Consider the following 17564-nt stretch of genomic DNA (forward strand, 5'->3'; position numbering starts at 1 on the left):
ATAAATATCTAGCTAGCCATCACTTTCACATGTTGGGGTGTCACTACTACTCAGGAATTGGTAATGCCTCTCAAGTATTGATGTACTTTTCCTGGTTATAGACGTTCACATCAGAATTTCAGCTTAGATTTTTCCACATCGGAAAAAAAAAGATTTTTGGACTATGAATAAAGCTTTCAGACCCAAAAGCAAAGTCTAATGTGAATGTTCAATTATTTGTTTTATTTGTCAATTATTTGTCTTTTTTTATTAATTTTATTGGGCTGATTTGTGATGCTTGAAAACTTAACCAGCAAAACTTATATCTTTTAAAACATTATAAATGAATTAAAATAAAACCTAAGCCACTAGGTAACCTAAGTAATTAGTTTTGTCTTTGAATGGTCCTTGTCTTCCACCAATGTTAGGACAATGTAAGGGCACCACCAGTTGCCATCCGTCGGTGAGCAGCCAGCAGTGAGATTTTAGAGCCTGCACGAGCTGTTCCTAGGACACCGATGGGTCCTCATACCGCAGTAACCAGTATTGTTGCCGACCATCTGAAGCGTGTGATTCGCTCATCCTGGATTTTTCTCTTGCAGATTGTGGGGGCTGTGGTTCAGAAATAAAAAATGGGCAGTCATTGGTTGCCTTGGACAAACACTGGCATTTGGGCTGTTTTAAGTGCAATACATGCGGCAAGCTACTGAATGCAGAGTACATCAGCAAGTAAGTTGAGTGGATGAGCATTTCCACTTGTTTTCAGCATTCTTTTAGTACCAAATAATTAATTCAGTGTTGCATATCCTTTAGTTTGTGTTTATCAGTGTTTGGAGATATATAAACATTAGAGAGTATTACCTAAATTATTATCTAAATTGTATTAACCACAGAGAAATTCAAATTAAGAGAAGTAGAATATGTCCATTTACCTGGAATAGCTCTTGCCAAAGCTATAGAAAGGCAGTGGGTGGAGTATGCCCTTAGTTAGCTATGCCTGAATTTGCTCTATGTGATGCTGTAATGTGAACAAGCAGCTATTTTCCTTTCCATGTGTTTCACATAAGCAAAACTCTTTTCAAAAAGTTCTTAAAGGAGGTGCATATCATGCTTTTGTGCTGCTCCAGACACTTGTGCTGTCAGATTTGGACTGAACGTGATGACAGCAGTGAGAGGCAGCGCAAAACACACACGCAGACCAAGTCCCATGTCAACACTCATATCAGTCTGGTGAGATGCAGGGCTTTCACTGGCCAAGGCACCTGGGATTAATTTCCGCTTCAGAGAAGGGTGTTTTTATGGTGAAGTTTTCAGCTGAGTAACTCAATCACCAGCACTCAGGGATGATGGAGTTCCAGAGCCGATGTCCCATTGACATGCAACAATTCTTTGGATTTGGATTAATACAAGTATAACATCTAATTTCACAGCTTGCACTGGAGGCTGAGAAAACAATATTTAATAAAAGGATGTTCTTAAGGTTTTGCATTACCTCAAATGTTATGCTACTCTGCTCTAATTTGGTACAGTGCTTTTTTTGCTTGTTATTTAATAATAAAACCTCCATAAATTGTACAGATATAGTTATTGTGAAATACTCTTCTTAAAAAAGCTAAATGCCAAACAAAATAACTCAAGAGAAGAAACATCCTTGCTTCAGGGAATTAAATTAATTATTGTGATAACTTATAGGTTAGTCTCCAAGCAATCCAACTTGTATGCTATAAAATTAATTTTTATGTTTCTCCAGGGAAATGTCCAATCAAATTATACCTCTGCTAATGTATGTGTCTGATCATGGGCTGTTTAGCATAGCACACTAAACATATTTAACTATGTTAAATATGGACCACAAAATGAAGACTGAGAGAGTTGGGGTTGTTCAGCCTGGAGAAGAGAAGGCTCAGGAGAGACCTTATTGTGGCCTTTCAGTACTTAAAGGGGGCTTATAAGATGATGGGGACAAACTTTTCGGCAGAGCCTGTTGCAATAGGACAAGGGGTAATGGTTTTAAAGTAAAAGAGGGTAGATTCAGACTAGATAGAAGGAAGAAATTTTTTACAGCGAGGGTGATGAAACACTGGCACAGGCTGCCCAGAGAGGTGGTCAATGTCCCATCCCTGGAACATTCAAGGTCAGGTTGGACGGGGCTCTGAGCAACCTGATCTAGTTGAAGATGTCCCTGCTCACTGCAGTGGGGTTGGACTGGATGACCTTTAAAGGTCCCTTCCAGCCCAAGCCATTCTGTGATTCTATGTTTAACTTTTACTTTGAAACAGAAGAGTCTCCAGATTATTCTAAAGCAATTAACTTTAATTCATTGGTTTAGTGGTCTAAATGTGAAGTTTTGTAAAACTGTGATTTAAACATAACATTCATTTCAGAGCAATAGCCTGATTGTTCTAGTTCTGACTTTTTAGAGTGAAAGCTAAGACTCTTGGTTTTTTCTTCACACTTTTAAAATTGTACATTGTCTTAAATCACTTGTGGTGAAATAACTGTTCATATCATGCACGAGTGTACTGCAAGATCTTTTCTGCTCAGGTTGAAGTCTCTTAGTCATTACTGGCTTCCACAGAGCAGGTTCCTGAGTTGGTTAATCCCTGACTGTCTTTAAACAAGTCTAGTCAAGAATGTCAGTAGACTTACGCAAGTGTTAATCAAAACTTGGTTTACAGTCAAGATAGTCAACTGAGAAATTACTCTGAAGTCTAAGCTATATACAATGAGATGATAAATAAAGAGGGAGGGACTAATACGTAGAAATAAGTATTTTTTCCAGAGTGCGAAACACACAGAAGAATTTAATGAGTAACACTATCGCAGTAAATGGTGTAGGAGTCTCAGAGACTGAGTGTTGTGATGGGGGGAGAGGCAATGGCTGAATTCAGTGACAAAGCAGGAAAGTGGGATCATGGTAGACTCTGAAGGGCCAGAATACTTCACTAACTATTCAATTCTTTAGAAAATTAATAAATAAAAGTATTTGGGAGAGGAAAAAGTCCATAAATAACCTGTGAAGTTTGAAGCATTAACAAATTTTAGCTATATAATCTCCCGGTAAACCTGTAAGCCTACCTAAAGCAGTCTCTGTATGACCTGTTGTTCTTCCCTAGGGATGGCATTCCGTACTGCGAAATGGACTATCATGCTAAGTTTGGTATCAGATGTGACAACTGTGCAAAGTATATCACAGGAAGAGTGCTTGAGGTAAGGAGAACCTGGCATTGAAACACATCTCAAAGTGTACAAAGAGACTCACTCTTTTGGGTGTAGTCATATGCTCACAAATGAGCATTAATGCACCAGTTGAATGTTACTTTTGTGAGATATTAGGAACTTTTTCTATAATACTTTTCTGTTTCTTCTCTTATGGTTTGATAATACACATGCTTCCTAAATGGGTATTTGTGGTACTGGAGAAAGTTCAGGCAGCAGAAGTAATAAGTGAATGGTTTATCAGGCACATTTTAATATTTACACTAAATTCCTTCGTAAATTCTGCTCTTTGATTCTGTTTTGTGTTCCCCAGAGATAGGGTGAAGCCGCTGAAAAACTAAAATGAATGATTTGAAATGTATTTTTGCACCCAGAAATGAGTTATGTTGTAGGGTTTTTTTTGAGTTTGTTGTTTTGAAAAGCAAGGAGGTTGTTTTGTGTAGGTGAATGTTTATCCTTTAAGCAAAAGAGATTTCCACATAACTGACCCAGAGTCAGGAGTGGATATATTCCTGTGATCTGAATGGAATTTATCCTTGGATTTAAGTGTATGGTTATCTAATCAATATTATAATTTATTCACTTTTTCTTTCTGCCCTTTCCCTGGATCTTGTGACGCCTTAGCAGTACTGGAGTTAGGAAGAGGTTCCCCAGGTTGCTCAGTTCACCCCTTTTTCTTTATCAGTTAAGAAAGCCTGGGGAAATCCCAAAGGACTTCCCCCAGAGAAAGATCTACTGGGAGCTGTACGAAGACTTAACTCTCCAAATGGTGGGTAATTATAGCTGCGGAAGGGACTGAGAAGCGAGTGGAAGGAAACAGTAACTCCATACTAGATGGCATGGTATGGTGTTAGGGTTAGGCATGGGAGGCTTTTCCATTATCAAATGTTTTTACAGGCATCTCAGAAACAGACTTCTAATAAGAGATTTGAAAGAGTATAAAGACAGCTTTCTCACTGTTTACAGACGGCTCTCTCAAGTGGGAGAGGCAAAACATAAAAAAAAAAAACCCAAAACATTAAAAAGCATTCAGAAATGTACGGGTGACCAGTGGAAGCTGCTACGTGTTTTCAGAGATGCCAGCCTTTGACACTGAATGAAAGGTGGTAAGAGGGGGTGGGCTTTGGGGGTGAAGCTAATTAACATACATTTAATGTGATAAAGGAGGGAGGTGAATGCAGAGAGAAGAGTGTCATGGTAAAAGCTATAGTAAATTTGGGGTGCACTTACCCATAGCAGGTTACAGGGAATGATGTATACTAAGACAGAAGAACAGAAGCTCCAATTTCTGTACTGACGCTTGGCTTCACAATACTGTGTTTTTCTGTCCTGGTTCTTGCCTTGAAATGTCTGTACAAAAATACTCCTTTTATTTGGTAATATTTTACCTGCAATATGGTTAAACAATAGTACGTGGTGTGGTGAGATTAAGAACTGGGTCTCTTCTTACTTTGGTACTGATGCAGGCTGGGAGTGACTGTGGTTGAAATCTGTGGCATTTAAGTATGGAAAAAATACTGATGCAAGATTCTGAAACCTATTTAAAAGATGAGAAAGGATTTTTGCCATCTGTAGAAGCACAGCCATGTCAGATAGTGTAATTGTCAAACAGGATGAAGTTAGTGTGAAGCAGGCAATGGATTTGAACAGGTACAATGATATTTAATGTTTGGAGGCTTATTACAACAACCTGGAAACTTTGTGGTCTATAACCTTCTTTCCATAAGATGGTTTGTATAAAGCAGTATGTTGTTTTGTGTGCAACAAAAGTAATGACCTTGCATATGGGTGAATGTCATATGTCCTAGTGTTCTGCTGTCACGATAGGTCCTCTTCTTCACGACATCTCCCAAAATACCTGTTCCCATCCCCTCTGTTTTCCCATGAAATACCTCAGGAGCTTTCTTTACATTTCCACTGCCTGTTTGACATGGTCAAGAGGTGACACACAGTGTGAGACTCCTTCCATGGTGATCAGCCATGTGATTTCCATGAGCCTTTGGACCTCTGTAAGGGATCACTTTAAATGGCCATTGAGTATCAGTGTTGACTGTGGAGAGCAGTCAGACGAGGAGGCAGCAACGCACACCTCGTTTCATTAGGAAGGTACACTAAAAGGCATGACCTAAGCAAACAGGTTTGAAAGAACACAGAGACCATATCTGTTTCTAACACGGTTAAGTCATTTGTTGTTCGTCTGCAGCAGATGAACTGGTTTGAAAGGCCTGGAATTGGGGCTGATTCTTCCACCTCTCTGGTATCAGATTCGGTGTGTGTTTGTCACTGGCTGGGTTGATGATACATTTGTGTATCTCCTGGTCAGGAGGACAGAAAAAAGAAAAAGTTTTCATAGCTGCTTTTTGTTTTAAGAGGTATTTTTTTGTGGAAATGTCTGGAATCCTGAAACATTTTTCAGAACTTCAGTATTTCTGTTTCCCATCTTGAATATAATTTGGAGATACACAGAAATAATACGGCAAATTGCTATTAAAGTGGGGGAAAATCCTGACAGCAATACTTATTAGGCAGAGGAATATTATCCCAAGGGAGCTGCTGGAAGCTATCACTTAGATCGTATTAAAACAAGATTGGACAAGGCACTGGAAAATCTGCGTTAGGAAACAGTTCTGCAATGACAAAGGGAGGGAACTATATGACCTAATAGGATTTTTTCCATCTCTGATTTCTGTGATAATGTCAGGAGGACAGCTGCTTCCACGTTTATTCTGTGCCCAGATTTTATAATGTTGTCTCCGTTTCCAACACTTGTTCATTTTAAGTGTTTATTCAGCAGAGGAGGAAGGGAAGAGTCAACTAGTGTGAATTACTGATAACTTGTAAAAATATGGCTGTTTTTGTAGGTTGCCAGCCAAATACAAGGATGATTTAGTTACTTAAATTCTTTCTTTAGCCCATTTTCTGAGGGCCAGATTCATTCCATGTAGTAAATAGGCTTAAACACAGGGTAGGCCTATTTATAATTCCTTTCTTGTTTCTTTCTTCCCTTCCAGTCCACCTTGGCTTGTCCCCAGTCTCCCAGGGAACTTGTACTGGAAAAGCTACAAAAGGGGCTAAGCAGCTATTTTACGGAGACCATAAATTCTTCTAATGCTTTTAAAGGCAACAGTTTTGCTGTTCTTTTTACAGAAACCCTGCCCACCAGTGCTTTTATGGGCAAGGTTTGCTTTGCTCGTGAAGCACAGGGGACACTGTTTAATGCAACGTGAATCCTTTCCTAGAAACTGCTATGCTTTATCCCTGACTATATATATTGATAAACCTACCATCTTAAATGGTGAGAAAGAGGTGGCTGGAGTTTACTTTATAGTTTGACTTAAAATGCAGTGCAACTGAAAACCTTTAGGTTTAGGGAGGAAAAAGTGTTTATTTTAATGTTTATGCTATAGCTTTATTTCCAATCCAGCAATAGCTAAAAATTATGCAATAACACAGAAAATAGACACATTTTAAAATAACAAGCCATTTTGCTTTTGTCATGTTGCAGTCTATTTCTCTGCATTTGGCACTAAAAATAGTTCTGACTTCTTTTTATCACAACCGTTATTTATTAATTAAAATCACAACTTGTGCTAATGAGCATATAATAAAAATAGACAAAATAAGCGTAATTGCCATTTTCCTAAAAATATACTATATTTTGCATGATAATTCAGAGCCTGATACAAACCCTTTTCAATCAAGAAAACATTTTCCATTTGTTTCATGATCTTTAATCGGTCTTCTAGCTGTGCTTTGCTTGGAGGAGGCAGAGGAGGGTTGCCTGCCTCCCAGTCCTTCCCACATGGCAAGCTGCGCAGAGGCTCGGAAGGCTGTTGAGGTGTGTGGAGGAGGTGTGTGACAGCCAGTGACTCTTCTTGGTCCCTTCCTGGGGAACACGCCTGGGTTTCCTTAACATCTGGTATTTAGAAACTCAGTTCCAGCAAACTCTATCTGTAGGTGGTCTCTGTGTAGTTATTAATTCTGCTGATACAGATTGTTTTTTAGCTTTTTTGATATTCTCCCCTTTAATTGATGAACTCTAAGGAGAATTTTGGAGAACAGTCTTTGTTCTTCCCAACTTTTGTTTTGCAAAACTGAATGAGCCAAATTCTCTGCTCATAAAGTCAGCTCCAGGCTGTTCTGGTGATGCTGGTGGACCATCTTACCATCTGTTGCCAGCTGGAACCACCTTCTGTCAGCATGGATGGACATTGTACTCAAGATGATGCCTCACCAGTACCTTGTGCAGTGATAGTAACCCTTTCCACTGTTTCTAAAGAAAGTACTTTCCCTACTATATCTCGCACTGAGTGTGGTTTGTTTTTTTTTTTTTTTTCCTGTGGCTGCATTGACAGCCTGTAGCAAGAGACAACTTGGCAGGGGGATTTCTCTTCATCTGCTGGTACAGTTAATGATGTTGTTAGAGGAAGCCTAGGTTATTAGAGGAAGCCTTCATATCCAAAGGCAACCTCCTTTTGATGGCAAATGCGGTATAGGCTGTGAGGCAATTAGGAGTGATTGCTTGGATAGGCAACTGCAGCCAGTGGTGGCCCGGCTTAGTTGCCTCTTAGCAGACCTGCACGACCAGCTGTACCGGTAGCTGATGAACAAACTGGATCTCCACTGCCACTAGCTGGTGTTTTGAATTTCATGTGAATACAAGTTGACATTGTAGCATGTTGGAAATGATACTTTTAGAAAGGTCTCTTGGGGCGTATTTATGTGTAACCCAACTGCTTCTGTAAGCACTGAGGGGTATTTTCAGCACTTGACTAGACTTCTGTCTACAACCATCCTGTGACTTACAGCTAAACGGTTGTGGTGTAAATGTGGTCCTACAAGTGCTGGGGAAAATGGCTGTATCGCTTACTATCGATTACTAAACAAAAAGATGGGTCCAACTGCTCTATCTGACAGCCTAACATGCAGCACGGCACTCAGTATATGTGGGGGAAGAAACGGTTTTCTGGTTTACATGTATGTGTAAATGTCTAGAAAAGCATAATCAATATATATTTTTAGAATCTATTAATCATAACTGTACATTACTTTGAAATAAGGGAATAAATGCAGGCACTAGACAGGAATGAGACTAGAAATGTCAATGATTTATATGTCAATTAAATGCCTCTTGTACCTCAGTGACTTATTAAAACATGAATCTTTTTTATTTTTTGTAGTTTGTTTTTTGCTTTGCCCTAGGGTTGAGCTGCTTTTGTCTGCAGCCACATCTACTTTGTAAATCAATTGCCTTTCTCTTTGCAAAACTCTCGGTATAGCAAAGAGACGAGACTAATTCTTTACAGCAGGGTGTACAAATTTCTGCCTGCAGTGTGGAAGAATGGTTCATTCTGAAATGTCTGTTACCCTGCTGTTTCGCTAACAACAAAACCTAGTGATGCGTGAAAGGTACTTGAGCAGCTTATAATATAGGCATTAATACTGAAACGTGCAATAAAAGCGTCTCCGTCTGTACGAAGGAAGGGTTTCCAGTAGCATGGGCAGCCTTGCGAAGGCTGTCGGAGCAGCAGAAGGATCCAGGTGTCAGTACTAATCTTCAGTTAGAAACTGCTCTCTACGCCAGTTTTCTCCCATCGCAAAAGAAGATGGAAAACTGTTGGAAAAGATACATCTAAATAAATCAGCGTTAGCTCTTGCAAAAGGAAACCATCTAAGGTAGGAAACATTAACTAGCTCTTTCAATGCATAGTGTTTGCAGAGATGCAAGGCATTTTGCAGCTTGGGAACAGCCTCTGTTTTGGTGCCACTTGCATTTGTCTGAGGCTGGTGGTTTGCAAAGGCAGGTTAATCATCAGTGCATAGTATCTGAACTTGGCTGGGTTAGTGTTCATTGACAGTTGACTTAGACTTTCTGCTTTAAAACAGGCATCATTAAAAATACTATCAACAAGCATGTAAATAGAAATACAAATGTTTTGATCTTAGATTTTAGCTTTTTCTGTAGCCCAATTGTATTGTTTTAGAGACATCCACCTTATGTTTCTCCCACCCTCATCTTTTTCCCTTTTCAACCCCCTCTTCTCTCCAGAAAGGGATACAGAGCTACACCTATCCATATTTATTATCTGTACTGTTAAAAACTCAAAATTGTTGACATGTCGAGAAAAAACAGTACATATTAAAAGGAACTGATTGCATAATTTTTACCCTGTAAATCAGTTTTTAGGTTTATTGAGGAGGAGCACTGGGTAGCATTTGGTGATAGCTTAAGCCTGCTACATTTTTACCAAAGTAAGGGATTCTGAAAACAATTCCTGAGTAACACAAAAGAAAAGTTCAGAATTTGGGGGAAACTGGTTGATAGAGAAGAAGGAATGCCTATTTCAGGTTTTGTGGTTTTTTTCAGTTGCTTGCTTGCTTTTCTTTTGAGGATTTCTTTCATATGTATGGAAGAAGTCCCTGGTAGTCCACCTGCGCATTTGTGCCTATGTGGGTTTGTATGTGTTAGAGGTTTAGTGCATAGTTTGACTCCTGAGTCTGGCAGACAGACTGCCTTTTCCCATTATACACAAATGTAATACCAGTCAACTATCTTGAACTATCTTAACTGATGAATTAAAGCATCACAGCAGTGATTCCAGCAGTCACCTTGGTACCTTCTGAGCCTCAGTCACAAACAGCATATAGTATGGCAGTTACAACGCCTTTCTAAGTGGTCTGTTGCTGTGGTGATGCACTATTATCTAGTACCATTTGCTGGCATTTGAATAATTTGACAACGTGAATTGTTGTGCTTTTTGGATGTCGTCTTTTCCTCATCCTATTACTTTGCATAATTCCTTTCATTTCTGGTGTCGTCTGACTCCTGCCCCAGGCATGCAGCGGTCGGCCAGACCACTGCTCTGCAGTGCCTGTACCTCCCCAAGATCCAGCCAGCAGCACAAGCGCCTCCCTCCAGCTCTCTCCTGTAACCATGACAGTGGTGTAGCAGTAAGTGCACTTAGTGACAATTGGCTTTGTTGATAAAGTGTCTGTAGGATGCTCTGGCCCATGTGACAGCAGCTCAGTGTGTCTGCTAATAGCAGGAAAGCAACCTGTGTGACTCGGTTTTTGTATCTTTAAGATTTTTCAACCTGCATAACTTCAGCATTTTTTGCAGTGCTTCAAATTTCTTTTTTCGCCCCAAAGTAAGAACTTCTGAACGGTACCTTGAACTGGAAATGTGTGGATGAGTCTGAAAATAGCAACTCCCTACTTCCAGGAATGATTATTAATGTCAGTTCTGCATATGACAGCAGCATTTCCACTCCCAGGTAAATGTGGGGATCCAAAATATCAGTCCTTATTCAGGCACAGAATGAGAGACAGCTGCTGTCCTGAAATGCTTGCAGCCTGGATCACCACGACCAATGTGAAAAGGGCTGTGCTGGCTTCACCTGATAAATCATGCTGCCTCTCCAGGGCTGTTCGGTGTTGGCTGCAGCTTCATTCTTCCCATCTGAAATGGGTGGCCTAAAACCACAGCTGCAAAGTTGAAAAGGAAGGGAAATATGTCTGCAAGTCATCTTTCTCCTTCTTCACTCCCTCTCCCCATCAAGGGATGGCAGAAGTGAGAGCCAGCTGCAGCTCGTCATGGCCTGTAGTGGGTTTTAAGGAGTGGGAGAGGAAAATGGAAAAGAAATGGAGGAGGTTGTTGAGCAAATGGAAAACAGAAGCCTCTTTCAGTCTCAGTGGGTGGCAAGAAAAATTTGCAAAGCTGAGAAGAAAAAGACAAAAGGGGCAGGTCACTCATTGCATAACAAAAGCAACTGAGTGCAAAATCAGTGATTTTAGGCATGGCAGACCATTTTGGTTTACAAGATTGTGTACCAAATTCTGCAGGAAAAATGCACTATTGTCCTTTTCCAGCTTCTGCCTGACTGGCAGGGCTGAATTTACTCCTGAGTCAGAACTTGTTTGCAGATGTCACAGAATGAGATTACAGTTATAATAGTGCTGATTTTTCTTTCGAGTCTTTCTTTTTCTTAATTATTCCCTTTAGGTTTTTAAATTATTTTTTTATTTCTGCCACAAATGTTAGAAACATCTCCTTCTGAGAGTCCAGTATATAGTAAGTTACTATCATTCTGAAATAAATGTTGCCGTTGGCACATTCGATCTGCACTTTATACCTGGAAGAATAGAGTGTGTGGGAGGCAGTAAAAATGACTCAAATGTGGGTGGGAAGTCTCAAGGCTCTGCGAAGTACAGTGCGATGAGCCAGAACCAAGACAATATGGAATAACTGTACATGTGAGACAGCTAAAGCTGTAAGTAATGCTGCAGGTGCATGTATTGAACATTTCACATGACTGTTTCTTGGCATCTAGTGGGTTGATAAATGAATCCAGCAAGGAGAAGATGAGAAGGATTGATTCAAAACATTACGCTACTTTTACGCTGGTGTAAACCCCATTGAAAATGGTTCATTTGCCCTGGCACACTGCTGAAGTGACTCAGTGGTGAGTCAGGTCCACTGTGACTAAGAGAATTAGTAAGAGTTTTCCTCCACATAATTCTCTCTTTGTCTCCTGGCTCTAACACTTTTCTCCCCTCAGCACTGTTGTATAATACAAGCAATAGATATTTTGCCAAATACCTCTGCCTTGGTAGTTGCCTGTCCCTTCGTACCCAGTAGATGACATCACAGCTGTTTACGAACTTAAGCAGTGTTGTATACAACTGTTACTGAGTGATCCTTTCATTTCTTCTGTAGCATATGAAAAACTCTGGATTTGCTATAAATGTGAATGGAGATTTTATGTGGTTACACTTAAAGCTGGTAACTGAGCACAGTCTTCTACTCCAAGCAGCAAAGGTTATCATCACTGTATTTTGAAAATACCCCAAAGAATCCAGTTTATGGAGCAAGCATAGTTCACATAACAAATATGCCACTACGTGGATGCAGTGGCAGACTTACGAGTGTGTGTGTGGCCTTTGCACAACGCTTGATGGTGCCATGCTGTGCACCTTCTCCAGGGCACTCTTGAGATAAAGACAGAAGGACAAACACCTGGGCCCTAGATTTTACACAGCCTTTAGGATTAAACCCACATCACACAATGTCATGTTGAAGTGCTAGCCAATGAGAGGGTTATATTACCAGGTGGAAATAAGCAAGAACAGCCCCTGATTTCAGCCTGGTAGGTAGAATAAGTTGATAGGAAGACTTTCTGAGCCACTTTTTTGCTGTTAGCTCAGAGAGTTTTAAAATAATAACTAATCTAGTTCTGGGAGCAGGAACTAGAATCGTAGCTCAGCCAAAGGCAGGGAACTGCATTTACTTACAGAAATAGTGAATTTGCCTCCATAAATCAGTGCAGTGACTGGTTGAGCTGTTTAAAGCTGAAATGCTGTATCTCATTCAAAAACTTTATTAAATTTCATAAAGATAAATATTTGGAGTTCCTTTTCATACCTGTATTTCATTATCAGTTTCCTGTATGTTTCCGCTGCCTAAGAATAGTTCATTCACGTAATAGTTTAATACCCCGGTAAAAATGGTCATTTGGGGAATGAATGAGGAAGTACAAACAGGATCAATTAAATATTGACTGAAGGAGTTCAGTTGTTTTCCACCTTTTTTGATTTGCATACGCTGAAAAAATTTCCCAGTGAAGGTACGTACTCCTCGATGTTGCGCTGAAAATGATGGATAATGGACTTCCCTTACCCAGTGTTATGATGTTTTTCTCCTCGGATCTACTCATGAATCTGTGGACATAAGCTGAAAGCTGTAAAGGGATTCATTTATCGATGAGTTATTTCTAGATTTTATGTTCTGTTTCAGTATAATGTATGTCAAGCACATCTTGATTTATTTTGATGTCTCATATTCAATTATAAGTGCTTGGAGATGCATATGGGATATCTGGGGTCCTGGTGGGCAGTCGGCTAGACCTGAGAGCAGTTTCAACAGGAGCACAACCAGTAGATTGAAGATAATCCCTTTTACTGAGCATTTGCAAGACCACATGTAAGATACTGCATCTGGCTTTGTGCCCTCCCATACCAAAAGACGCTGATTAACTGAAGCTAAATTCAGTGGAGGGCTACCATGATAGCTGAGGGGCTGGAGCACACCTTCTGTGAGGAGATACTCAGGGAGTTTGCCTTGTCCAGCCTGGAAAAGGGGGACCTAGTAGCAGCATTGCCATACCTACAAGGAGGCCTTCAAGGGCATGGAAACAAGCTCCTTCCTGAGGTGCATATGGTGGGAGAGCAGGAGACAACTATCATAAACTGAGAGAAGGGAAGTTCTCACTGGATTAAAAAAAAATAAAAAATCATCACTGTAAGGGTAACTAAGCACTGGAGCAGTCTGCCCGGATGTTGTGCAGTCTCCATTATCAGAGGTTTTCAGTGTCTGACTGGACAAATACCTGAGCAGACTGGTCTGAACTGAGCATCAGCCCTGAGCAGGACGTTGGATTAGATGACTTCCTGAGGTCATTTCCAGCCTGAATTATTCTATCATTCTGTGGTGCATTTGCACACTTCCTGACTTTAAACTGAATTTTATTTCTACTATTATCTGTATTACGAACTGCACCTGAAGAAATCTCAGTGCCCTTTAATGAATGAATGTGAATGTCCATGTGAATGAAGATTATTCAGGACATGGAGACAAAGTATAGAGAAGAGAATAATTTATTTTCTAATTGACATTTTAAACTTCTGCCCATCACTACAGTACCTAAGTATTTTTTCCCTTCCCATCCCAAACAAATAGTAACTCTCTTCCTCTTAAAAAGATAGCAGCAGACAAATCATATGTCTTTAATAAGAGCTTTAGTCCTTCATTGCAGGGTGAGAAGCTGCCTGTGGAAGGGCTTATTGATTGCCATTGCTTTTATGCTTAATTCTGTTTCCCTTCACTTGAACAGGTGGTTGTCTGGTGATGACCCAACTCTCCAACAAGTTTGTTCCACATGAAAAGCTTTTAACTAAGAATGCTTTATACCAGTCCTCTATTGGCTTTGTTTCTGGGTCATGCAACTGCACCATGCCTTGGCATGCCAGCAGGCTCAGTGTTTTGTAGGCTGACTTGATTGTCTTTATTCAGGATAGGATACAGTTAGGACTTCATCTGGAGATTTTTAGGGTATGAGGATGGCAGAATTTGGACCTAGCTCAATAGATAACACCCAGTGGTAATAACACACTGTTAGAGCAACCTGTTATACCCTTAAAATGGAAAATATTCTTTGATATGATTGAATCATTGTAGCAATCTAACCTTTCCTCACTTCCACAAATTCTTTACTCCCAGCAGTACAAAATGTTTGTTACCACTGTGCATTTGATAATGAGATAGATTTGTTGTTGTTGTTGTTCAGAAAAAAGTTTATTGAAAAATTCTCATTCTCAGGAAAGGAACCAAATAGTTAAAAGTTTATTTAACACATTAAATGATTTTCTCTACTTTCTTTCCTCTAAATTGGAGAGGTATGGATTTGATGGGTGGGCTTTTCAGTGGATGAGGAATCATTTGGATGGTCGCATCCAGAGGGTGGTGGTCAACAGCTCAATGTCCAGATGGAGTTCAGTGTCCCTCAGGGATCTGTACTAGGACCAGTACTGTATCTTCATCAGTGACACAGCCAGTGGGATCAAGAGCACCCTCAGCAAGTTTGCAGATGACACTAGCGTGAGTAGTGCGATTGACACACATGAGGGACAGGATGCCATCCAGAGGGACATGGAAAAGCTTGAGAAGTGGGCCCATGAGAACCTCATGAGGTTAAGCAAGGCCAAGTGCAGGGTCCTGCACCTGGGTTGGGGCAACTCCTAATATCATCAGTACAGGCTGGGGGATGAAGGGGTTGAGAGCAGCCCTGCAGAGAAGGACTTGGGGGTTCTGGTGGATGAAAAGCTGGCATGAGCCAACAATGTGTGCTTGCAGCCCAGAAAGCCAACTGTATCCTGGGCTGCATCAAAAGCAGCGTGGCCAGCAGGTTGAAGGAGATGATTCTGCCCCTCTGCTCTGCTCTGGTGAGACCCCACCTGCAGTGCTGTGTCCAGCTCTGGAGCCCTCAGCACAGGAAAGACATGGACCTGTTGGAGCAGGTCCAGAGGAGGCCACAAAAATGATCCGAGGGCTGGAGCACCTCTCCTATGAAGAATGGCTGAGAGAGTTGGGGTTGTTCAGCCTGGAGAAGGCTCCAGGGAGACCTTATTGTGGCATTTCAGTACTTAAAGGGGGCTTATAAGATGATGGGGACAAACTTTTTGGCAGAGCCTGTTGCAATAGGACAAGGGGTAATGGTTTTAAAGTAAAAGAGGGTAGATTCAGACCAGATAGAAGGAAGAAATTTTTTACAGGGAGGGTGGTGAAACACTGGCACAGGCTGCCCAGAGAGGTGGTCAATGTCCCATCCCTGGAAACATTCAAGGTCAGGCTGGACAGGGATCTGAGGAACTTGGATCTAGTTGAAGATGTCCCTGCTCACTGCAGGGGGGTTGGACTGGATGACCTTTAAAGGTCCCTTCCAACCCAAACTAGTCTATGATTTACTAGCTACTTTACTGAGTAATGCACTGAGGTAGAATGTACTTAGACTTCACTGGTGAGAGAATCAGTCTTGAGTCTTCTTTCTAGGACTTGTCTCGTGCTTTGACCTCTAGGCTGCTCTGGTTCAATCCCTCATGTCTCAACCCATAAGCAGTTGTTGCTCATCAACTGCCATAAAAACATGCCATCAATCACATTTCTAGCAACAGCATGGGGGGCCAGACAAGCAATGTCATTGTGATAGAGTTATAATTATTATACTTACCATCTTTTGTATATTTTATCACTTCATCAGTTATGGCAGCCACAGCCATAGAATAAGCAGAGGTTTTCACTGAGCTGTCTGCAATAATGTAGAATCTTTTTCCTGAGTGATGACAGCTAATTTAAAATGCAACCTAACTAATTAATATTATTCCTTGCGATATGAATTACTCCGGTTTTGCTAGTGCTGCATGTTTTCCAGGCCTAGTGTTCATGCTGCTCTGCAGACCTCAAGGCAGCAGCCCTTACTGTCTCCATATTGTGCTTTAAATCATGTAATTCACATTTGTCACATCAGGTTCATTCTTCTTTTATCTAGTTCAAGCTCTGAAGTTTTGAGAAATGAGAAAAGGTGCTTGTGTGTACTTTGTTACAGAGCTTTCTGGTCCTGTTTTAAGTGAAGCATGGGTTTACTTGTCGATGTGCTGTGGGGCAGGTAGCAACACTACGGTGCCCCCCATGCCTAAGGCAGGGAGTGTTGGGGGTCATCAGCTCTCCTGGGAGAACGTTGCTCATGTTGACCCAGCCCAGAAGGCTCTGCCTGCTGCGCAGAGGTTTACCATTCAAAGCGGACCCTCATACCTGAACGGAGGGAACTAATAGATGATACTTTGTCTCAGAGTGTTAAGGACTCTTTTGCCTCGACCTTTAAATTGCACAGCAAGATTCTGACATGGTGATTTTGGAAAACTGGTGTAGTCACCTGAAGAGAAATAAACTGTTAGTAGTGTACTGTGTTCCTAAGGACATGCTTTGCTATTTGCTGTTCAGATTTGAGGAAATCTCAGTTGAGAAATAATCTTTAAATTGATCTCCATAATAATACTGTCTTCACATCTGGATATCTGGGCACACAGACCTGGTGCAGTCTTGAAGCAAATGTAGGATATTGAGAAGGTATCTTACAGTCTACCACTTGAATCATAAGAGATCTCTGAGATGGATGGCGCTTCTTCTTTGCTCTGTGTGTGTTGATATTTTATTAAACACTGAGGCAACAATCTGTCAAACTAAGCTTTCAAACTGTGCAAAGAAGTAACCGTGTGGTTAGGAGTTTGTTTGCTGCATTAAATTCCCTCACATCAATATAACCAAGAAAAGAAAAAATAACAAGGCCATCATTACAACTAAGCTAAAAACAAAACAGTTGCTGCATTAAGCTTATAGAATTTCTGGGTTCTGCTGGAGCCGATTGTTCATCTCTGAGATAAAGCCTCTGAAATAGTCTGAAGAGAGAGGAGAGAGAGGCACTAATGGAAGCCTCCTTGGCCTGTACCCAAATAGGGTTATAGTTTGCATTCAGACCCAACACACCCAGGTCTGAATATAATTTATGGTATCTCATCAGGCTAACTGTATAAACCTATCAGGGAGTATTATTAGTTAATTCCTGAAAGAAAGGTGGTGTGGTCTGTTTTAATACTTACCACGATGAAGAGTGTCTGCCATGTTTTGTCTTCTGTGCTTTGGTTAGAAGAGGGACATCATTACAAAAATTTTAAAAGGGGGGAACAAAAAAGACTGTCAGCAGTTAGGGTTATATGAAGAGTTTGAGTATGTCCCATTTTATTTCAGAGGTAGTTAT

At 40.7% G+C, this 17564-nt stretch overlaps 1 protein-coding gene across 8 annotated transcripts in view; it reads left to right on the plus strand.

The window, feature by feature from the left end:
* ABLIM2 (actin binding LIM protein family member 2) overlaps nucleotides 1–17564 on the plus strand; it is a 150147-nt gene that overhangs the window by 72234 nt on the left and 60349 nt on the right. For 7 of the 8 annotated variants that reach the window (XM_064449067.1, XM_064449069.1, XM_064449072.1 and 4 more), the window contains exons 5-6: nucleotides 582–708; nucleotides 3096–3189. In XM_064449067.1, the coding sequence (XP_064305137.1) occupies nucleotides 582–708; nucleotides 3096–3189 (221 nt within the window). Of the gene's footprint in view, nucleotides 1–581; nucleotides 709–3095; nucleotides 3190–7889; nucleotides 8875–17564 lie in introns of those variants that run through there. The other variant, XM_064449074.1, reaches the window with a different exon arrangement.

The sequence above is a fragment of the Phalacrocorax carbo genome, chromosome 4 (assembly GCF_963921805.1).
Source record: "Phalacrocorax carbo chromosome 4, bPhaCar2.1, whole genome shotgun sequence".
Lineage (NCBI taxonomy): Eukaryota > Metazoa > Chordata > Aves > Suliformes > Phalacrocoracidae > Phalacrocorax > Phalacrocorax carbo.